This window comes from Lepisosteus oculatus, chromosome 9 (genome assembly GCF_040954835.1).
Source record: "Lepisosteus oculatus isolate fLepOcu1 chromosome 9, fLepOcu1.hap2, whole genome shotgun sequence".
Taxonomy (NCBI): domain Eukaryota; kingdom Metazoa; phylum Chordata; class Actinopteri; order Semionotiformes; family Lepisosteidae; genus Lepisosteus; species Lepisosteus oculatus.
This window is the reverse complement of record NC_090704.1, coordinates 37,433,036-37,458,105: the sequence shown is the minus strand read 5'-3', so window position 1 is coordinate 37,458,105 and position 25,070 is coordinate 37,433,036. Positions and strand designations below refer to the sequence as shown.

The 25,070-nt window shown below is 34.7% G+C and overlaps 1 protein-coding gene across 10 annotated transcripts in view; it reads left to right on the top strand.

Annotated features, from left to right (window-relative positions):
* myocd (myocardin) overlaps window positions 1-22,468 on the top strand; it is a 157,591-nt gene extending 135,123 nt beyond the window's left edge. For 7 of the 10 annotated variants that reach the window (XM_015356682.2, XM_015356680.2, XM_015356686.2 and 4 more), the window contains 12 exons: window positions 2,653-2,708; window positions 4,829-4,904; window positions 5,540-5,704; window positions 8,270-8,445; window positions 12,642-12,767; window positions 13,455-13,720; window positions 14,540-14,693; window positions 14,973-15,923; window positions 16,041-16,190; window positions 16,741-16,869; window positions 17,391-17,448; window positions 18,423-22,468. In XM_015356682.2, the coding sequence (XP_015212168.2) occupies window positions 2,653-2,708; window positions 4,829-4,904; window positions 5,540-5,704; window positions 8,270-8,445; window positions 12,642-12,767; window positions 13,455-13,720; window positions 14,540-14,693; window positions 14,973-15,923; window positions 16,041-16,190; window positions 16,741-16,869; window positions 17,391-17,448; window positions 18,423-18,982 (2,867 nt within the window). In that variant the 3' untranslated portion in view covers window positions 18,983-22,468. Of the gene's footprint in view, window positions 1-242; window positions 334-2,652; window positions 2,709-4,828; window positions 4,905-5,539; window positions 5,705-8,269; window positions 8,446-12,641; window positions 12,768-13,454; window positions 13,721-14,539; window positions 14,694-14,972; window positions 15,924-16,040; window positions 16,191-16,740; window positions 16,870-17,390; window positions 17,449-18,422 lie in introns of those variants that run through there. The other 3 variants (XM_069194497.1, XM_015356681.2, XM_015356687.2) reach the window with 3 other exon arrangements.
* The last annotated feature ends 2,602 nt before the right edge of the window (window positions 22,469-25,070 follow it).

Sequence of the window (25,070 nt, the reverse complement as noted above, 5' to 3'; positions counted from 1 at the left end):
GTTAAACAAAAACTGTAATTATTGTGTCATTCATGCAGTTGTTCTGCAGAAGTATTTGTGCACAAAAACAGATTTAAAATGCTATACTTGAGATACCTAGAAATTTTAATATTTAACACTTATAGGTTTCTTTGCACTGAGTCATGGCCCAGATTTTTAGCTGTTTATTCCATATGTATGTTTCCATTGGAAACATCTGGTGTTTATTAGGCTCTTCAACTCTTGTGCCTCATAGTCTTGTTTGGCCCTGGGTTGGGATGTGCTGGAGAGCAGTGCCTCACAGGTCAGCCAGGCAAGCAGCCGGACGTGTGTGTGGCTCACTCCCCTCTCATGGTGGGTTTTTACAAGCACTCAGGCACAATCTTCTTCAGTTTAGATATAAATCAAGTCTCTTTTTTAAGTAGAACTCAACAGGGCAACTGTAGCTCATTCTTACATGCTTGATAAACATTTTCTTTTTAGAAAGCCATTCTGGCATAAAACATCATGCAAAATGATCTTAACTCTTCGCACACCATCTTAGAAGACATGTAAAAATGTCTTCTAAGATGTATGTAAAAACTGCATCCCTAGAGACCTAAAAACTGAATCATGTTCTTCATGTGTTTCACTTTGGCATTTTAAAGTAAAATAAAACAGCAATAAATAGATTTAATAAATATTACCCCATAAATCACAAAAATGATTTGTAAGACTAAAGTGAAAATGTTAGATCCTTTTCAATGTCTTCTAAATAATCCTACATCTTTTCATAAAAACATCAAGACATTTTAATAACAAAACAGATCAGTACAAATACTGTAGGTCATGGGGATCTCTGTTAACGTTTTTAACAAAATTCAACACCTATAAGTTTTATTAAAAATATCAAGATGAAATAAGTACTTTTGTCTGAGTAGGTATTTACTAAAATTCAGTTTCAATTAATCATAAATATCCCCTGAAAAAAATATCTGCTGGCTCTGCATCTCACAATCAGCTTACTTTAAATAATTGAACTAAAGCAATTAATCAGGTAAACCAAATAATCTTTGTTTCAGATGTTAAGATTTACTGTTGACAGGACAGAAGCCAGAAAAAAAAATGGTTATTTGAGTGCTGTGCGTAAATTTGAAAAGAAGCAGACATCTTTATACACTGTAACCTCTTGTCTCTTGAATCCACTGAAGGACACATCTACTGAATACAACCATTGAGCTTTCTCTGCTGTATATGTAGCCCTTTCTCTCAGTCTCAACTAACCCTAGTGCAAAAGACATTTCAGAGACAACCATGAATAGACACATACCAAAACAGGATTAACAAGGAGATGAAAAACTACTACTTTGTGTGCTGTATATATGCAACCTGGTATTGTTCCTCACCACAAAGAATGAGATATTTCAAAACTTTTGCATCACATATGACAGTAGATGAAGTAGCTGTTTCAGCGTACAAATTGCAAAGGACCAAGAAGAGCTTAGTTCCATACTGAAAGCTAAAAAGAAACACACTTGAAGAAGAGCCAAAGTTTTTTTTCACAGTTATTCAATGTTTAAGCAGAGCAAAACACTAGAAGGAAGAACAGCATTGGTTATCTAAGACAATCTTCCATCATTATCAAAGTAAACAATTTAATAGTGTTCCACGGAAAAAGAAAATCCTTAAAATCTTTTGGAAGAGACCACGAACATGCATCTAAATTTTATTCCAAGAACACAACTCTTAATGAGTGCTTGTTGGCTCTTAGGATTCACTCTGCTCAATTTCAGGCTCATGTGTATATGAGTTTCAGTCAGAGAACCACTGAAGTCGCAATGACAGGAATCAGCAGCTGCGATAAAAATAATGTGTGATCTCACTGTGGCATCCCAGAGGTTTATTTAACAGTATAGAATGACTATGTAGTGAGCAGGTGATTTCAATATCCTTTAAGAAAGGTTACTGTCTCCACAATGGAAACAGTCTGAGGCCAACAGAAAGGGCCTTTTTAATTGCTTACCTCGAGAGGGACTCTGAAAACAGTAATAAATTTTAAGTTAATATTGAACAAAAAAAACTGATGAAAATGGGGATTTACTGACATAATGTTTAATTTTATTCAGATTAAGACCATAGGTTATGTTTAAAGTTATAAAAAATAAAATGGGAAATGTTTTCACAATGCCTTGCAGATCTGAATCTAAACCTAGTAGCTGTTCCAAAAATCATGGATAAAATGAAAAATGAGAAGAGACATAAAATCAAATGCATATATTAATTGAAAATCAATTTCCGTTCAATTTACTTTCATAAAAGACAAATCATTATTATCAGTTATTAGTAACATTTTGTAAATTACAATGTAGAATTTCAAAATATATCACCACACAAAGAATGTAGATCTTCTGCATGATGCTTCCAGGTTAATGATGAAGTATTTAATATTTACTGTTTTACTAAACGAGTCCTGTTCATTCATTTGCTTTCCAATTGTAGATTGTGGTAGATTGAGAAATCTACCAGCCTGAGTTTCGGTTTCAAATGCTGTAACTGAAGACCGAAGAATGTCATAACTGGAGGGCTAATAAGAATATTGTAAATGTGCATTTATTTATGTGTAATTAAGGAAGTGTGTGCAATGAATTGTGTTATCGGTTGTAATTAGCCAGATTTTACTGTTTATTTTTCCAGCTTTGAAGAGTCCAGCTGCATTCCATGAGCAGAGGAAAAGTCTTGAACGATCCAAGGTAAGAAAGGCAAATGCCGCTAATTGTCATTATAAATCAGAACAGTTACAGGTGCTCAAAATGTCTCCACAATGGGTGTGAACAGCCTCCCAAGTTCATATGGAGTCATTTGTCTTATGCGTCCTGGAAAGCAATGAAATGAATACCAGGGAATAAAAGGCCAACTCTAAATTTATAGTTAGAAAAGATTCCAGGTGATGCAATTTCCTGTAATGATTTAATGGCTGACATGTATAGCAAAACCAATATTGATTCTTGTTTACAGAAATTTATACCATGCTGTATATTATTTGCTAGGAGCACAGTTTTTATATTAAAATAATATATATATGAGATATGGAAACAAAATGTTGCTGAAAAATAAAATCAGTCCTAAATGGTTGATCTACTGTAAGATACGTGCATGATATAATTCAAAATAATTTGTATTATATCATGCACGTATCTTATTCACACCTGAAGAAGGCTCCACGGCCTTCTCTTTCTTCTTTTTTTCAGCATGGAATAAACCTATTACTTGTTCTAATACAAAATAATGTTTCTTATTAAATACTAAACCAAATATGATATTATTTAACATGTAGAATTATAGAAGTGCTCCATGTAAAATTGTACAGTCTATCATTTTAAAAAACTCTCTTCCACACTTTATGTACATGAGTTCAAATTACATATTTTTCAAATTACATATTTAACATGTATTTATGTACGGGAGTTTAAATTAAAATGAAATTCTCAGTTAAAAAGTAGAAACTATCCTATACATTTTATATACTCCAGGAATTTACAACACAAAAAGATGAGTTAAATACCATTAATAAAGTCCATTGGATCCATTTAAGTTTTCATGTGTGACTGGATTATGCCAGCAACTGAAATTGCTGCTTTTTTATTATAGATATACAGTAGCAGCTTACCCTTCAGTAAATGTAGTTAATTTGTCAATGAATGGGGCCCATTTTACTTCCTGCTAGATTCACAACTCACTACTAATTAAGTCACCCCATCGGTACACAACCAACTCTGACATCTGATTTAGCACGAAAGGTTCAGATTCCTCAGTACATTGATGACTGTCTAGGGATACAACTTGTCATCACTAACCCTTCACTGTGAAGGGATCTGCAAAAAAATCAAGCATCTTACTTAAGACAGCTATCTGTCACAACTTTTGATAAGATTATGTCTAATGTCCCAATTGTAAGCAAAGGGTAAGATAATTATGGAGTTGATCTTTGGCATTAATTTAAATGAATATCACCTGTTTTCATTTTTATATTTTCTTATACTTATGGAGTTTAAAATAAGCAAGTAAAATACAGTATATGGCACAAATAAATTAACATTTGTGGGAAGACATGTTGGTTTTACTTTTATTTATATTTATGTGTATTTGAGTCAATTGTATTTAAAGAAAACCTAGGTTTACACCTATTTCCTCTTCATAATGTCTTGTGATAAAAACATTCAAACACATCACACACAGAGATACAACACTGCCTTTCTGACAAAACATCGGCAAACAAAAATGTAAATACTTCATATGTCTGGAATTCCAAAAAGAAAAACTTTCCTATTCCTTAAAACATAACTCTGTTACTGTAGCAAAATATAAAAAACTACCTCATATTAAGCTTTATGATATTTTTCTTAACCAATACTTTTAAAAGTTACAGTGGCCTGACTTTGTATGGTGCTGAATGTTCTGTTCTGTATTTGCTTGTATGTTCTATTTTCTTGCTTTATTTTGAAAATGCAAATAGATAAAAATTCATCAACATAAAAGTCTGTGTCAAAGTTTCTTCAGCCTTTCCTTTGTTCCTCTACACATCAAAATAGCGATAATAGTGTAATTTGAAATTAGCTGATATCTTTATCAGTGATTACTTAAAATATAAAATATTAGCTGTACCAGTTAATATTGTCTGCATTGAATGCATTTGTATAGTACAACAATATTACCATAACAAATTACAAGGTTACAAATTACAAATTACAAATCTAGTAGTTCAAACAGAAGTGTGTTGAGGAGAATCAATTAAATAAAAATCATCCATATAAGTATTGTTAAAAAGATTAATTTAATACCTGAATCTATGTATTGCATTTTTGTCATACAGACAGAAGATTATTTAAAGCACAAAATCAGAAGCAGACCTGAGAAGTCAGATTTGGTCAATATGCGCATTTTACAAGGTAAGAGTGTTTCTACTTGATTGTTGATTTAGGTATACGTTATATAGAGAGTATATTACTAAATGCAATGCTGTTCCTAATCCTGTTGTACATGTAAGAGCTTTCTTAGATAATGCATACATGTACAGTACAAATACAACTGGTTTTACTCAACTTAAGGAATATTTTGGGTAATATTTTTAATTACTATAATTTATTATTTCCTCATATGATAAGAGATTATTTACAGTAACATGTATAATACAGTTAAGAGTACATTATATTAATTCCCATTTAATCCACTATGGTGGAATACATATTACAGTACAATATTAAATTTGTGAAAGATTTTTTTTAGCAAAAATGTCAATGCAAGCCTAAGATAGGGTACTGTCCTGAGCATAACACAACTAAGCTACAGCATACATACTGTACTGTAGATGCTGTATGGTTCTGGGAAGTGATTACTCTCTTGCTGTTTATAGAGAGTTTAATATGCTGCACATTTTAGCACTGAAAGAGGACCATTTTCACCTGGAAGTATACACAAAATGTTATGCTACAAATCACAGGCTTCAGCATCACGTACTGTATGTAGCAGTGTCAGAACTTGTTGGTATGAATTAACAGTGCTTATCATTGTGTTTACTGTGTAGACTCAGCCACTGAAGGCTCCATACAGGCCACTCAGATGAAACTGAAGCGAGCCAGGCTAGCTGATGATCTTAATGAGAAAATTGCACTAAGACCAGGCCCATTGGAGCTGGTAGAAAAGAATATCATTCCTGTTGATTCAGCAGTCAAAGAAGCTGCAATGAAAGGTAACTGAGTAAAATAGGAAATGCTCTTTATAGTTTACCACTTATCCTTATGACCTATGGCACCTAAAATAGCCTACTTTACTTGGTCACACTGTCCTTCACTGAATATAACATACATTGTTCATCTTAAAGTAAAATCTATGGTTCACTAAGGCCTGAACTAACAACATCCAAACAACCAAACATCTGTTTCAATTCTAGCACTCCCTGTAAGGAACAAGACTAATTTTATAGGTTTGCTACATACTGTACATGCAGTTTCATCATTAGAAAGGCGGTGCTTGCCAAACTGAAGTGGTTTAGTGTTGCAAGCTTCTACTGCAATCTCCTTATCTAATTTTTAATTTTAAAAAACTAGAAATACTTTACAAAACAGACCTTGAACTAAACTGTCAAATTTGTTGAATAAATATAATGATATAGATTGAAATACAATTTACTTTTTGGTAACTGTAAACTGTAAAGCTAACATTTTCAGAATAGCTTTTTAGCCATTTATTTAGTTATTTTGTTGTTTCTGAGATTAACATTTTTTACTAAATGTTATAATATTTTTCACATACTTTGCATCCTTTGGAAGACAATCTATAAAGGCTATTTAACACACAGTGAGTGTTCTTAAACATACCAAATCAAACAGGCTTTCACTTTGATTAAAGCCCATTGGCCAGTGATTGAGAAAATGTCCCTTGCCACATAGTGCATAGCTGAAACCTGATATCAGCAGCTGTTTATACTACAGTCCTGTCATCACCTCAAGCAATAGGTTTGTAGGGACAAAGCTCAGAGGAAAGAAATTAGCAGGGACTGAACTCCATTACTTTCAAGATTAGCACAGAGACATAGGGTCCTGAAAACAAGCAGATGGGCTTTGGGAGCAACTGTAGATAGGAAGTATGTATGGCATTTGTCAGTCCCACGTTCTATAAATGAATTGTTATTAAAAGCAAACCAAAAAACAGAAATCAGCTAGATACAACATAAAGAGTTTTGTTTTCAGAAATGCAAATTACGTAGTGTTTGACATTTCTTGTTCGTTTAACATTGAGTAACAATGTGCTTTCAATAGGTTTTTTTCTGCAGTGGTAAAAATTAACTGTCTTTGATTCATTTAATGGCTCTACATTTGTTAAAAAACTATGTTTTTACCTTTAACTTGGGGAGAATTTTCCAAATATCGAAAATGGTTGATATTTCAGGTTAAAGATATTGCTTTACACAAAGTCAGTACACAATGTTTTATAGATATAAACAGCAGCTGTATTTAGATATTCCTTTCTAGATCAATTGAAGTTTCCCCTCTATTTCTCATTGTTATGACTAGCAATGATTTATGTAGATACACTAAACCACCTACAAAGGTGCGTCTGACAGTCCTTTGCAGTTGTGCAGCTGTCCATTTTTCTTGCCAGCTGAGGAAGCCTTCTTATGTGCAAGAAGTTCAAAGGTGAATGTGTTAGGCAAAAGGGTTAGTACATCTTAGCTGGTGGCCCTCAGACACTTTGCCACTGCCTTTCCAGAGTAACAGATTCACCCCCACACCTGCTGGCTATTTAGGCTACATGGATGACAGTTAACATTTTCTGGAAAACTAGACTGAATTACTCAACATGCTGCTTTCTATTTAAAATCCTGCTTCTTCAGATTTACATTAAATCACTAGTGGATTTACTATCCTTAGTTTTAATAAGTATAAGTTCTTGTGTTGTACCCTGTACCCTTTCCCAAACATCATACCAGTGTGTACATTTTTTATTTGTAAAGCTTTATACTGTAGGTGAGATTGCCTGGGACTTTTTTCCCTTTGTACTATTTATCTGCAGTAACAAGTCCTCTAAATGACCTAAGTTGACAGAAGCAGACAGCTTGTAGTCAGGTGTCCCTAGGGCCTCCATATAGTGTGTGAATGAATCCAGAATCAACAGGTGGAGGAAATAGCACCAGTCCTCTATTCTACTCTGGGCATAGAGAAAGGACTCAGCATTTGCCAACACCATGACTGAAAGTGTGACTGTCATGATTAAAACCAGGATCTGTTTTTGGCAGGTCACATGCTCACATACACAATTAATCCCTCTGCCTAATGTCTTGCTATTAGTCCTCAAGTTGATTATTTAAGATAGCACTTCTTCTCAGTATTCTGCTTATCAAGGGGCCACTCTAGTCAAGTGCTCTTGTCAGTTTTCCTCTGCAATGCCAGAGCACTTCCTTGCTAAGTGTCCAACTAGGTGCAAGTGACGAAGAAGCTGCTTCTTAACACCAACCTCCACATTACGGATATAATAAATGTGGTGCAATTTGCATAGCATTGTATGCACATATATTTACTCATACAGGGACAAGATACAGCATATCCCAAAATCTTTTACCTTTAACTTTTTTCTGTATGTTTCAATTTACTTAAAACTTGTCTCACTAACAAGTTTTATGAATATCCCAATTGTGTTAAAAATGATTTAAAATTGGAAATATTTTTAGTAATTGATTTCCCTGAGTTTTGTGTCAGCTGGATTAATTCACATATTTCAAAGTGCTAAAGCAATATATGCTCTTGTGTTTATGCAGCAAATCATGCAAAATTCCCAAAGAAAGAGGACTCATATGCATTTGAGGAGGACAGCAGTAGTGACAGCCTGTCACCAGAGCAACCCAGAAGCAATGAGTCTCAAGCTTCAGTGTGTTCCCCATCAGAGCCCAAGAGCAGTGATGCATCCTCTCCTGCCACAACAGGTGCTATACAGGTGAGAAACAGCCATATTCCGAATTCAGCACCACAGACTAGTGCATTAAAGCACAAATGTATAAATACAATCCATCAAAGAATGTAAATTATCCCCTTAACATGATAATCTATATTGTGGAATTGAGACAACAATCGCTTAGCCACATGAAAATTGGTAAACAGACCTTGATATTTGTGGAGGTAATTAAGTTTAAATTTACATAAAGGGGGCAACACGGTGGTGCAGTGCTTAGCATTGCTGCCATGCAACGCTTGGACCCTGGGTTCAATTTCTGGAGTGCTATCTGCATGAAGTTTGAATGTTCTCCCACTATGCATGTGGGTTTTCTCCTGGTTTTCCAGTTTCCCCCCACAGTCCAAAGACATGCTGGTAGGTTAACTCTCTTCTGTAAAAAGTGCCCCTGGGATGAACATGTGTTTATTTGTGTCTGTGTGTGCCCTGCAATTGACAGGCGTCCCATCCAGCCATCCAGGGTGTATCCTGCCTTGCACCCAATGCAATTCCTGGGATAGTCTCTGGTCCACTGTGATCCTGAACTGGATAAGCAATTATTGAAAGTGATGTGACAAAGTTATCTACTAAGGAAATAGGTTTGCACTATATCAGAACCAACTTGCCACAATAGATACTGCATGTATACTTCTAGAAATTAATTTAAATCTTTAAATGTTAAGGCTTTTAACAGAACTTTTTACTTTAAATAATACTTTTATAATTAACAGCAATGGCTGGTTATTTTTAAGATTAAAAAAAGGTTCCGTTTGCCTTTACGCAAACATTTAATTAATGCTAATCTTTATTTTTTTAAAAAAATGTGTTTATAGCACTGTTCCTTACAGACAAAAATAAAATTTTGTGAAATCAAGGTATTTATACCTGGAACTACATTTCAGTTTTAATCCAAATGTTTGAAACAATCCTTGACTAATCAACATATTGGCAATAAAATGTAACAACTACATAAAATCTTTCTTTAAATGTATTGCAGGCTATCAATAGTTGGCCATCTTACAAAGAAACCTAGACTATTTTTATAATATAAATTACTTGCTGTGGATATTAGTGAAGTTCAGGTTTAACATCTAATGAAATCTTCACCTTCCCCCCAAAGTATGTTGCCTAAATCCACTGGAATCTTTCTCCGATTTGCCAAATATGCAATGAAAAAAGGTCTCAGATTAGTATGAATCTATTCCCTTTGTGTTTCTACAAAAGAACAAAAAAATTGCAAGTATTGCAGCTAGAAGTGAACTTTATTTCCAATGTTCAAAAGATGTGATAAATTATAGTTTCCCCTCATGGAATCTCTGCTGTCCATGCTACACACATTTTTTTTTGTCCTTGGCACTGCAGTAAGACTACTGTATATCTCTCTACTGAGCTGTGATTGATGCACACTAATCAAAACTCTGTTTGCTAAACACACTAAGTTACCTTAAGACTGGTTTTAACTGCATACCCAGGTAAAATATGTATTTATGAGAAAAGCCAAGAGAGAAACTGAATGATGGAGTCTAAAAATGTTACTTCAGTACAACAACAGCAAAAGAATAATCAAAGATAAAGTAAAATATATCCAGAACAATAATGGGAAATGGCTGATTTACTAAACAAGTGTTTCACTCGTGTTCATTAAGGAATAAATTTCTGTATTAAACATGGGCATTAGTATTTTGACTACTAGAAGCATTCAAAATAAATAAATCTCCAGATCCTGACAGTATCTTGCCAGATCTACTGAAGGAAAAACAAAACAAGTTATTCAGAAGCCATTGACACAACCCTTCCAACAGTCACTCCTGACACTGGTATTACCCAGGGACTGGAGAATTGCTAATATAGTCCCCATCCATTATAAGCGTGAGAAAGTGGAACTGAAAATATCCTAGTGAATAGTCAAAACCTTGCCTAACTAACATGTTAGAGTTGTTTGAATAAACAACAGTAAAAGATGTACAAACAATATATGATATCATAATTAAAAATCTCTATATTCTGAAAAACGTCCTATTAACAGAAAAATTGAATACACGTTCAGGGAAACAAGTATTTGGATTCCGAGTTGATTAATAAACAGAAAATGTACTTATTTAAATCAGGGTGATATAATTAGTGGAGTACCAAAGGCATCTGTGATAGGACCACTGATTATTTTGTTTCATATCAATGATCTAGACTCTGGCATCGTTAGTAAACTATTTATTTTTGCAGATGATACCAAATTAGAAGGATTAGCAAATATAGTAGAATCAGCAAATAAACTTAAAAAAGTATTACTGTATTTAAAATTCAAGACTAGGAAACATTGGGCAAATAAACTTTACGTTATACAATTGCAGGGTTTATAAGCAGTTAGCAAAAACAAACTATAAATACAAAATTAGATAGAAGATGGTATTAATGAAAAATATGTTTAAAAAGGGATATATTACTAGAAGTGTAAAATTTCAATCAAGGGATGCTGTGTTTAAAACTGTATAAAATACTGGTAATGCCTCTTTTACTATAGAATTTTGTGTACAATTTCGGTCACCATGTTATAGAAAAGATATTACTGCTCTGGAACCAGTACAGAGAATTGCAAACAGATGCATTCCAGAGCTTAAGGGAATGTCTGACACTGACTGACTGAAGGAAATGAACCTTTGTAGTCTTGAACAGAGAAGATCTACACAAGTATTTAAAACACAGTGAGACACTGTTCATTGTAATGAAACCATTGGACACAAGTGAAAAATATAATGAAATGGATTTCAAAATAAGAATAAGATACACATTTGTATCCAAAGCATTGTGAGAGTAAGGAAGAGGCTACCCAGATGATGTCTTGGCTTCATTTCGATAACTGTTTTTAAATGCTAAAATCCTAGTATCATTTAGTTACCAAATGAACCTGTTTTCTACTTTCCAATAAGTATTATATAACATCAAATCAGGAATAGGACTATTTTAAGCAAAGGGTCAACTTAAAAATAATCTGACTTGATTACTTAATATTCAGAATTTTAATTTACAAATCTTAAAACAGTTCATTACCAAAAATAAACAGGAGTTAGCTGTTTGTAATTAATACATACAGAATGTTTCACAAACACTTTTTGGCATCTGGTTATCCAGATCAACTAAAACAGTAAGTGGCGTAATACATCAAACAAAAGACTGAGAATTTCTTCATTACTCTATGCAACAGAACAGCATTTTGTAAACAATATGGTATTGTTCTTCATAAAACATATAATAGAATGTCAAGCAAAAAAGCTAGGTTATTAACCAGCACATAAGCACATCTGTGTTAGATATTTTAAGCCTAAAGATGAGGAAATTGAACAACAAGAGTTAGGTGGATGATATCTGCCCCTAGTGGCTGCAGGTAACTATGGTGTCCTGCAGAAGCTCCTGAATGACTGTTAACCCGAATGTGACAGATCCTTGGCTCATTCCTGATTCCTGCATACCAGTGTCTTTGTTACAGAGTGTACTTGGCATGGGATTCTTTGATTTTCCAGCACAGCTGTCAGCATGCCAAACTATTGTCTGCTCAGTGAGTGGAGTGGCATTGAGGCTATTAAACTATTATTGGAGTCACGTGCTTAGGATTAAAAGCATGTGCTTCCACATGTCCCCCTTTTTTTTCCACTGTTGACCACTTGGGCAATATCATTTGAACCATTATGTACAGTACCTCATGCATCGCAAAGGGCATTTTATCTTTCAAACTGAAATAACTTTCTATCGTTTGACTTCAATTTCAGTTAATGCTTCAGTATAGGGTCAGCATACTTTATCATGATTTTTTATGGTCATTGTTTTACACCAAAATCATTTGACCTAGAAAGACTAATTTGTGTGTCATACACCAAGTAAAAATCTCAACTTTCCAGCAGAAACATTTTAAAGGTGTTGTAAAACAAACTTTGGACAGTGAATGGAAAGCTCTTAATTGACATGTTACACAACAACTGAAAACAAATCAAACCTATTGTAAGTTAACATTAGGCATCTACTGTATTTGATTTTTTATAAGTTAAAGCATTATTTTTCTTATATTAAAGTATTATTTTAGACAGTTTTCTATAGCATTTACATTTAGCACTTTTTCACAAGTTAACATGATTTTTCTTTCCTACTATTCTATCCCTAAAAAGGTGCCTGCACCAGTCTTCCCAGTTCACAAATAAGTTTGTTTTCTTTAGGGATCCCAAAACCGAGACATTAATGGACAAACTGTTTCACCCAACAACCAGACAGCCCAAGAAGAAAGTCCATCCATCATCAGCAATCAGTTAACCCCACCTATACCTGTTCCTGCTATTGCAAAGGTAAATGATATCTATGTTCTTATTTTGGTTATAAAAATATATTTTAAGTAGCCTCCTGGGTGGTTCATATGATAAAGACCCTTGTCTGAGCACCAGCTGAAGTCTGTGGCTATGTCACTAACTAACTGACTGACCAGGATTTTGCCCAGTTCTTCTGAGTTTAGGATGGGATTATTTAGCCATGGCTCTTGGAACTGGCATGTAGTGCTGTTGGTCAGGGCAATGGGGCTGTATTATCCGATAAAAATACAAACGTCTCCAAGATGAGAAGGTCAGAGGTCTCTGCTTTCACTTCCCCATTCTCCACTATGTGTGCCTCCACGGTTCATACTGGAGTTGCAAATTGAAATGTGGAAAAGGATACAACTGGCTATGTAAATATAGAATGTATAAAAAATAATTAGCTATTATAAACAAAAGCATATTTTTTTCAAAAATACATTTTTAAAGCAATAAATATTGCTCTGCACTCTATCATCATATGGCTAACATGTTAGTTAAGTATAAAATAAATGTTAGATTAAATTAAAAAAAGAATAAGTTCTAACGTAAATATTACAGGGACTAGACACAATGTGTTTTAGTACTGTTGCTTATTCTTAGATAAGACATTTTGCTATTAATGTTCTTGGCCATTTAATACACTGTGAACTTAAAATCCTTTCTTTTTATCATTCATCTGTCAAGCAGTCAAAAACATCAGATAAGAATCGACACAAGAAACCCAAAGACACTAAACCCAAAGTGAAGAAATTGAAATACCATCAGTACATTCCACCTGATCAGAAGGCAGAGAAATCTCCTCCACCTATGGACTCTGCCTATGCCAGGCTTCTCCAGCAGCAGCAACTCTTCCTGCAGCTCCAAATTCTAAGCCAGCAGAAACATCACCAACACCCACAGCAGCGCCAGCAACACTTCAACTACCAGACCCTGCACCAATCCCAGCTCAAGTGAGTACTTGACTGCAGTTCTAGCCAAAATCTCATGTTCAAACAACTCTTAGACAATTCATTATAACCAGGTTTAAGCATGCTGTGATTATGTATTTAATAAATTGTAAGTCAAAATAAGCAAGTTTTGTGTAATTTTGAACCTAACAATGTCATAAAACGTTTCGGAGAAAAAATGTCACCTTTTCTTCAATTGTAAGTACGTAATCTTGGATATTACTTGTTAATCTTATCCAAAATAAACACTGACAATGAATGAAATTAATTTTATAGAGTACATATTAATTTACCATTTAATGTTTACAATAAGAACTATTTGTATTGTACTTTTTAAAAACTAAAAGGAGGAAGCTTTCAGTCAATAAATAATGTGCCAGGAAATACAGAGGTCACTAGAATCCTATGTTACGTGTTCATGGTTGAAACTATCTCTGTACAACATGCTTGTATAACAGTATCAATCAAAATTTGATTAGCCTTTCTCTGGTGACTTATATTGTGAACTTTAAAAACAGTTTCAGGTACTATGATAAGACAGGTAAATACATCAATCAAATTTTGATTCCAAGCTATTTACTGATCAAAAGGTACAGTCAAATTCTTGTCATAACTTTGCTGCATAGGGCAAGGGATTTGCAGGCTACTTGCAGGAATATCACACAAGGCACCCATATACTGTAGGGTATTTTAGCTTTGGAGACTTTTATTTACTTTTAATCATAGTGAGTTTATATTAGTTTAAAAAAGTTAATTTAAAATAAAAGCGAGTGGAAAGTTGTTTTAAAATCTTCACAGGCCTCCACATATTGTTGTATTTAGGCAATCCAATGAATCCCTTCCAAGGAATACAACTGCTCCAACCAGTACTATGACAACCAACACTTTGTCACCAGTGAAAAGCACATATTCTGGACAAACACCCATTTCACCAATAAAGCCAGGGCCTTTACCGACCAATCTTGATGACCTAAAAGTAAGTATGTTTCTTGTAAGAACAACATGAATCTGTTATTAAAATACGTTTGCAATTTAAAGGTATCTTTATATTGAATTGTGCCAATTATTGTAAGCAAAAAAACCTGTCAGGAACACAGGTTTTTTTAATTGGAAAAAAAGATAAGTAAATGGCTCAGTAACTTTATTTTGAATTATTTGGAATGTGTAGCACTGACCAATGTAAGACTCCTTTCTCCTCTGTAAGCTAACACTTTTGTAATGGGACACACTTTTAATTTTTCAATATTTTTCAAAGGTGTCTGAGCTGAGACAGCAGCTGAGAATCCGGGGCCTGCCCGTATCTGGAACCAAAACTGCGCTCATGGAGCGGCTTAGGCCTTTCCAGGATCCCAGTGTCAGCCCAGTGTCCAGCTCCAGTGACATTACCACCGTCACGTTCCCAGTAACTCCCAGCAGCTCAATGTCATCATACCATTCTCAAAGTTCATCAAGCACAATGTCCAATGGGTTCTACCAGTTCAGCAGCACCAGCTCTACTCCTCCAATTTCACCAGCCTCTTCCGATCACTCTGTCAGCGGCTCTTTACCAGACACCTTCAGTGATGTTACCATGTCCTCTCCACAGTTTGCCCTGCAGCCTTCCCCTGCTCACATGAGTGCTGACGAAGGGCTGGCCGGCAGCATGAATGGAGGTTGCTTGCAGACTGAAGGTGAAGGCCTGGATGCAGAAAAAGACAAAATGCTGGTGGAGAAGCAGAAGGTGATTGACGAGTTGACCTGGAAACTCCACCAGGAACAACGGCAAGTAGAGGAACTCAAGATGCAGCTCCACAACAGGAAACGCAACCACAGCCAACAGGACACCCAAGTCTCCCCTCATCAGCAGCAACACTTCTTTGGTGTTTCCATTAAGCAAGAGCATGTAGTGTCCAGTTGTCCACTCTCCTCCAAGCAAATGAAAAGTCCTCCCAGCAGCTGTATGGAAAACCTGAACTCCATGTCTGGCTTGACGAGCCCCCGCTGCCTGGATTCAGCCAGTGGAAGTCCAATTCTGTCTGCCTTCCTGAGTCCCCAGTGCTCACCACAGCACTCCCCGCTCACCAAGTCAGCAAGCAGTCCACAGCACAGCAGCCTGCCTCCATCCCCTAACACCCCATACTTGCTGTCCATCTCACCCACTGCACAGACTGGAGATTGTCGCAGCCGCTCACCACAGCAAAACGGCAACAGACAACGGACAATACAGGTATACAGGAATAACATTTACAGTAAAAACACAAATAAATGCATCGTTCTTCAGTCTGACACACATTGGTTCTGGCCTTTTCTAAAGTCACTACCAAAGATGTTTCTGTTTTTGTAGGTTCAGCAGAATAGCAGTGGCCAACCTGTGAAATCTTGCCCATACTCTACTGACCAAAGAAACATGCAACCTGTATTCACTAGTGCTACTGACAATACCTTCAACCAAAGGGATCTCTCTACACCAAGGAGTCCAAATGTACAACACAAGGTAAAAAGAGGTCCATTTGGTGCCTGTCAATTCTAATGTAAAACATTTAACAATTACCTCCTCTAATCTTAATCTGTGCAAAAATAAAGGGCTAAGAAAGGCTAAATAACTGCCATCACATCACCTAACTGTTTTCTGCTTTTCTTTAATCCGTCTCTTTTCTTAAGCATAGCTAGTAGTTGTTCTGAGTAATAATGCAAAAGGTTTACAAAAATACAACTGCAAACAAAGCAACTGATCATAAGTTCTTCCCATAACAGTTTCATCCTTTGGACCCTCCCTGCTAAATCTCCAGATGCACAGTGTTAAATACCCCCACCCTCACATATTCTTCCTGTTTATTACTGCTGTTTCCTGTTAACAGCAAACAAGACTGTATTATATCAGGACAGTTTAAATAGTTGTAAATAAGGGATGCCCTTAGAACTGACATTTATGAAAGGATGTAACCACATCCACAAATTTGATCACTTCAGAGAGTGTTCATAACTAGGCTAGAAACTATTTTTGGACCAGACATATAACCTTAACTTTTACTTTTTTCATGTAGATGGCTATATTACACTCTCCAAGACACGTGGGTCAAAAGTATCCAATCTCTTCTGCTGCCTTCTGTAGCTCAGACTCTACTGCATCAAAGATAAAACAGCCCCCCTCCTATGAGGATGCAGTAAAGCAGGTAAACCAAATTTAATGCAAATTCAAGCCAGAAACAAGACACTCAATTGTGCTTCTAATGCAAACATGTAATAACTCATTCTTGCTCGTTCTCACTTCCATCAAAGGCCCTGCTTGCTTTTCCCTGGCTTTCACTTGCATCACAATCCTATTCTTGTCTAGTTGTATTTCTACTCCCTTCAGACAGTTCTGTCAAAGCTAATGGATAGCCCTATTTTTGTTAAAGTACAGCATAAATCAAAATATCAGCAAATACAAAAATGAGATATTAGGGAATATTTGATAGTCTTGAACGGCAATTTACAACAGTGTATTGAAGAGTTGAAAATTGTGTTGTATTAATAGATTATGTTAAGGCTAACTTAAATTAATAACTATAGTTAACAGGATTGCAAATTTCCCATTTGAAAATGTAAAAGACCCTGTTCCTTAAGCAATGGTTTAAACTTTTATATTAAAGCTAAGCAGAGTATGTGTAGTGTTGATAATATCTGGTGAAATAACTGACATATATAATTTCAGCAATTGACCAGAAGCCAGCAGATGGACGAACTCCTTGATGTGCTCATTGAAAGTGGAGGTAAGCAGAGAGGACCCCACACTACACACAATACAGTCATTAAAATAACAGATTCTATTGATTATAAAGTCTGTTTATTAAATTATTGTGTGTTTAACCGATGTTCAGATTTTGAATTATAATATCCAATTACATATAGTATTTTTAAAATACAGAACCTTTTCACAAATATTTCTAAACTACAGATAAACATGCCATTTTATTCATAATTGTTTTTTAGTTTAAATTTTCATTTCAGGTTTTAAGTTATTAAAAGGGTAAATTTAAAAGATGACAGTGTCAAACTTTTTTTTACAAGTTTAAAATGTCAATTTCATTTAATGAAAATAAAAACATGAACAATAAAAGGTCCACATTTACATTAAATAAGCACCACAAAGAAGAAGAGTTCAAATTGACAGCTCTTTAAGGTTTTGTGATGGTTTTTCACATTTTGCTGTGGTGAAACTGCCCATTTACACAAACATTATACAGAAAGTGTAAATAATGTTCTCATTTTTTAACCAGCCATCATTCAGCACTGTTTAACAGGAGTGCCAGTGAATTATTAATCGAGACAGAAATATCACAAATAAGACTACCTCCTTGGGTGTGAACATACGCCAAAGCGTTTTTTCAAGGTTAAGTAATCTTCTATGGTGTCACTTTGTGGTGTATGAGTTATTGCTTCATAACTGAAAACAGTTTGGGCTCCAAGCTTTACAAGACTGCTTTCCCAATTGCTTACAATATGTTTAATGTAATATATTTTCACTGCTTAAGTATATCCAGATTTCTTTGCATCAGAGTACAGGAAAGGGCAAGGTTGAGATTCTTTGGAGTTTAAATATGTATCATGAGGTTCTGAACCCTACACACCACACCTTTGATCGTGTCAGATGTATCATACTTTAATGAAAAAAATCCAATAAAAAGTAACTGTAAGGTAACAATAAATTACTAGATTAAGCTGTGCTTTTTCTATGTGTTTCCAGAAATGCCTGCTAATGCCAGGGAAGAAAGGCCCTGTATCACAAAAGTTGTGCCTCACATTACAGTATCCTCTGGAAGCTCCAGCATGCCTGTTCCAAAAATGCATAGGCACTTTGAACACGTGTCCCCCACCCAGCTTTCCTTGGAGCATGCTCCCAACAGCGACCATCACCTTGAGGCTTTATTAAACAGTCCCATAAGCAGAGCAAATGACATTATTCTTCTAAAAATTGGGAGTGATGACGCTCAACTAGAAGAGGCACCAGAGGGGTTTTCTGGATCCCATCAGGATAAACTGCTGAACAGCCGTGAAATGATGGAAACTCCACTCTCGCCAATGGATGCCAGGGTATCACCTTCAACAGAAGGACAAGGACTAAACTTGAATTTTACAGAAGCACCATGGGAAACCATGGAATGGCTAGATCTTACTCCACCTAGTTCAGCATCAGGCTTTAACTCTGTTCCATCATCTGGACCCAGTATTTTCAACACAGAATTCCTGGATGTGACAGACCTTAACTTGAACTCTGCCATGGACCTTCATTTAGAGCAATGGTGAACATTAAGGTACCCTAAGAATTATTTCAAAGCTTTGTTGCATTCTCTATGATTTGATAGCAACACAATGAATACATATGTTAAAAAGGATGACAAGTTTTAAATTGTTTAAGAAATATACAAGGCATTCGCTTCTATCTAGTTTTGTAGAGGTGATCTGAAAAGGAACATTTTGAAAAGAGAAAAAATGTTGTCTTGGATACTCTTGGCTAAATACCTAGAGCTGCAATCAGTTGAATGCAGCTATGATTACTATGCATTACTAACTTCCCATTTTGTTCTGGTCCATCAAGACTTTGAGCTTGCCAGGACCACTGTCCTGTAGTCACAGCCATTTGTTACAGGTACGTCTGTGGCAGTACTTCAGTATCATGATGCCAAATATTTGAAGAAAAAAAAAACGTTTTGGTATTACTGGAAAAAAATAAATACAACTGAAAAGGGGTTTTATTTTGATTGACCTATTGGCTGAAAGGTACAAATTTACAATTATATAAAATACTTGCTAAACATAAATAATATGTAAATAGTATATTATTTGTATTTTGTAAAAACGAAGAAAATGTGTAAAAGCAGGCAGAGGTCTCCATTAAATCAGAGCTTTTTCAGCATGTAGCACAATACCACCTACACTGTAGTGCTACTGCACAGAAAATGATAGATACTCCCTGTTTTTATTGTAAATATATGAATGCTCACATTGCACAGTTAGTATAGATCTATTTATCACAAATTGCATTTTATTGGATGTTTTAATTGCAGGAGTGAAAGCATTTAGAAGCTATTCCCTGCAAATATTTTATAGCATTTTGAAATCACATTTGCTTTACATATTTATGAGCTGCACCACATTAAGTGGAAAAGTAGTATATAAAACATTTATTTTTATGAATATAGAACATTTCCTTACACAACAAAAAACATGCATGATTTTCCATGGAAAAAATTGGGCAAACAAGTAGTAACTATACTCATAGATATTCCACCTTTCTCAAAGTCATATCATTTTTCATATTTAAAATGTCGTCATTATTATACTCTCCACAAAACATTTTCGAACTGAAAGTACTAAAAAGCTTAAGTTAGTTTTTTTGCTGTCAGATAGACAGCACATAGAAAAAATAAGTGACAATGGAACCTGTATTTTCCTGAAACAGATGACATACATACATTTTATTTAAGCATTTTTCATCCAGCTAAAGTATCCTGCTGACTCCTGATTTGTATATGCACCTTTTAATGGTGCCACTAATATTTTATTTTTAACCTAAGTGATATTTCTATTAAGGGGTGATTTTGTGCCACCCCTTCTACATTACAACCTCATCCCAAACAGTTTAGGATTTTTTTAGTATTGGACACAAAATCCAGGAGTGTGCCTTGATTTATCTTAACCTCCACCACTAGATTGTAGCCCTAGTCTTACTACTCTGGGATCAACTTTATTTCACTTTTGTTAAAAAAAAAACATACAGAGTACTGCACCATTTTCCTTTAGCAAAATATCCTAGAAGTGCTGAATTTCTCAGATTTATTACTTTCAACTTCATATTTTGCATAAAACATTCCAATATTATATAATTTGGATTTTCTTATGTATGCCAAGTATTATGTAGATGTAGGTCTAACCACACACAGTTTATTTAAAAAACTCACCTAAAAACGTTTTGTAATTTAAACAAAAGAACCTTCTGAATTATTTATATCTTTTTCTAAAATATTTTTTATTCTGAAATGTTGAAAGTACTGAATAATTTTCTATAAAGGTGAAAAGGTCCAACCAAATCAGCACTTCATTGTAATATCTACCGATTATATCAGTTTGTTAAATGACATTTTATCTTCAAATTATATATCTGGTCTTCCCAAAAGCAGGGCTATACTACTATGTGTTGTTTTTGAAGGGTACATATTGTACTACAAACCTCAGTGACGATAGCCTTGCAGCTTCCAACTACATTGTTATTCTCAATCAAAATTAATATTTATCATGAGAACTGGAGCTAAACACCCATTGTCTCTTAGAAGAACAGCCATGACAGACATGAAAGATATATGGTACATGAACATTTAGATTACCATTCAAAATCAGATAAACTTTTCTTATTTCAATCCACATATTGGTACTTAATTTAATGGGTGCAAAAAACAGCCATGAAAAATATCAAATAACATTTCCAAAACCTATCTGCTTGTTAGATTTATTTGGTTGTTTTATTCTATGCTTTTACAGCACATCTTTCCCAGCACATCATTCAACAATTAATACAGATCAGACCGTTATAAGCAATCATATTCTACGTTCTATAAATGCAATGGAAAATCCATTGTTGCCTTCACCATATAGAAATTAGTAGAGATGTGTGATTTTATACTGTGCATGCCTTCAGTAATTTACATTGAATGTTTTAGGTACTGTGGCACAAACTTAATAGTTTAAAGTTCTGTGACACAAGTGCATTAGTAATTTACCCTACTATCAAAATGAAATGGTATTCTGCTTTAAAAATGAAACAAAGCAAAAGTGAAGGGAATGTATGCTTTGTGAAGTTGTTTAAATATTTGTAATTAAAATAAAAAGGTTTTATATTTTGTGTTTCACAACACGTTTTCCAGGAAACTATATTTTGTATGAAGAAAGTACATTGTGAAAAGCCAAACAAATAACACTGAATTTTGTAGAGCTAAGATGTTAGGAAAAGGTGATAGATAACTTTCAGGTGACTGATGTAGAAAAAATTGCAAATATTTAAAAGGAATATTCTTTCAAAAATACAATAAAACATTTTGAAGACATATCAATACAAGAACCTGAATTTGTTGTCTATAAAATGTAGTATGAGCCAGTGGATACTATCGCATGCCAGACCTGTTCAACAGAATGAGAATATAATGCAAAAGCTAAAACAACAAGAAGCCTTAGATAATGTGCAAGTATATCGTAATAATTAGATACAATTCAAAACTTTTGCAAAGTTATTTGTAATAATCTAATGCCTTTATATAGAAGTTCTTGACTACTCTGTGAGCATTTTGTGCAAAATGCATGGCTACTGTAACACATCTCCCTTTTTAAGTGAAATAGCTTGTGTTAACAATGGTTTTTATTTTATTATACCAATATCAGGGAGAAAAATAATATATTTTTGCTAGCTGCAGTTTTCAAACATCGGTGTTGCTTTTCAGAAAACTGTAAAGATCTTCAATTTTGATCTGGATCAATGTTTCACAATATAAAATAAGAAAATACACAAATTAAAATATACACTTATTTATGGTTTTTTTCAAAGGAGCACAATATGGGATACAACTGCCAACAACAGAGGCCAAAGAACAAATGTCACTTTGACCAACTCGAAGGGCCAGATTCCCTATCAGCTGACTGTTTTGTTTATTGCACTCTGTAAACAACACCCTTTTTATCTTCATGTGCTTGATCGTGTACTACATCATCTACATATATAAATACCATTCTTTTCAAGCCTTATCTAAGCTCATTTTGGAATTATGTGTTTTTAATAAATCTTTCACAATATGGTCCTTAATTTGTTCTGTAGCGAATTTGTTCCTGATATTTTTGCTCAATTTTGAACAAAGCTTGATTATTCTTTAACCAGAGTTTTACAGATATTTCTAAAATGGAAAATAAAATCACTTACCCTTCCTGCTTCCTTTTAAATACAAAATATAATTTGAGCTACTGATCAACTGAATTAAAGATTTTCCGCATTTCCACTTCAACTTTGTAGAAGCACATTTTCAATGAAAGTTTAGTTAAGATGCACATGATATTGACCCAGACACTGTTCATTCATCTTTTATACACAGTCTTTCATTGACAATTTGTCAGGTATATAATCCTACCATATAATGAATAATTATAAGCTCTTGACTATTGATGTATTACATAAAAACATGTAGTGAAAATAAACTACCCGTGACAGATAACATTGAAAATCTAAGCTTTTTACTCTAGGTATCCCATTTTGAAAGCCGATAAGTGGTTGTTCTTTACTCTAAGAAAGGTTACAGGTCTATATTGTTCAAATTGAAAGCAGTAAAATATACCTCTAAGTTAGTTCAAGACAAATCTTTATAGCTTATTATCTATCCAAAAATCAATTTCTAATCCACTACACCAAGAAACCAGAGCCTATCCCGCCAAGCAATGGGTGCAAGGCAGGACACACCCTGGATGGGACACCAGTCCTCAGCAGGGCTCACACAGAAACAAACACACACTCACATCAGGTCCAATTTTCCCAGAAACACAAACCCAGATATGCACATAAACACAGGGAAAACATACAAGCTCAACACAAATAACACCCAAGAAGCTGAACCCAGGGACCCAGTGCTGCAAGGCAGTATTGTTAACCACTGCACCACTTTGCTGCCAACTATGGCCTGTTAGCAAAGTGGAATCTTGTATTACTTTTCATACAATTTATCAGTTACAGTAGTCATTATACTGTATATAGAAAGTTTGTAAAAAATACATCATTCAGATATTTTAAAATCACTACCTTTTCTGTAATGCCTATTCTCTTTCAAAATGCATGTCTCAAAATTAGGATTTGAGTCATGAGTGGAAGGTGAAAGTTTCATTTTGTGCCTGAGCAACCTTCCAGAGCAACTACACCAAGGTTTAAGTCGAACTACTGTTTCTAACATTTTATTTGTAGGTTAATCATAGACTGATAGAGACCAACACAGAACAGAGAAAAATAGCTATCCACTACCATGGCAATGTTAAGTAATTGTAGGAGGAAATGTAAATTTGAAGGATTTATTAACTACTGTATGACCTCTCATTTAAAAGGATCATTTAATTTCGACCAACCACCTGCAAGTTGGGAGAGACTAGGAAATTCAGTTATCTCAACTGAAAATAAGATAGTAAAGAAACAAAGGTATCCACTGCAGTCAGTATGACTCACTGCACAAGACGTGTACAGTATTGTCTGCATGATGCATTGAGATGGTTTGCTTTTTTTCTTTGCTCTAAACAGAAAATGCACATCTCAAAAAGAATGTCTGAACATTTTTTGGCAAAGGTCAATAAATATTAAGTGCAAATATTTAAACAACCTCTGCATTATACCAATAGCCATTCCATTATTTCTGACCCTTCTTTAATGAGATCTCAAAACAGGGACAATATTTTACATAAAATAACAGACATTCTTACTGCTCTTACTGGAATCAAAACGATCAAGCTCTACAGTGATCAAATGTGTACAACATACACCTTCTATCTGCTCTTTGACAGGTTGTGTAATTTCCAAACATAAAGCATCACTGACAAATAATAAATCTTTATCATACTAAAAATAGTATGTTGTACCTGATGAAGACAAAACTGGTTAAGCCAGTGGAGTGGAGAGAGATGAAGAGATGTGTGAAGTCGAAACCTGCGTCTCCCCTGCTCCCGCCTCCTCCACTCTCCCAGCTTTTGTTCTCCTATGCTAATTAATCCTTGCTGTCTGCCCTGTCTTTCTCACACCCACTTCTCTTTTCAGCATGGAATAAACCTATTACTTGTCAAATATGTCAAAATGTCGATTTAAGAGCTCTTTCTCAAATCATGGCATCTTTCCTAAAGTCTGTTGCAATTTTGTGAAAGACAACTTTCTATGAACAGAAGCTTTGGATGTCAGAGACTGGGAATGACGAAGGCTTGGTATGCCTGCCTGCCTGTTTGTAATGCTGTAATAAAAACATAGCTTTATTTCTATATACAAATGGAATTAGTGGCTGAATGCCAATAATATCAACAACTTCATAATTTTTAAATATTTACCTTCACCTTAGTTAAGTTAAATGTATTTTCCTACACTTGAAAAAGCTGCATTTACAGTACTATACTACAAAACTAGCATCAGAAGAGGGTGGACATTAAGGAGTATTTTAAAAATATGTACTTGGAATTAAGACAATTTTAAGCATAAATTAAGATCTTAAAGTGGATGGCTACTTGTTGAGTGTACTGAAAGCACACTCGAGATGCCATTCTGAAAGCATTTAATTAAGTAATATAATTCATATACTTCATTTCATAGAGACTGTACTGTACATAACTGCACAAA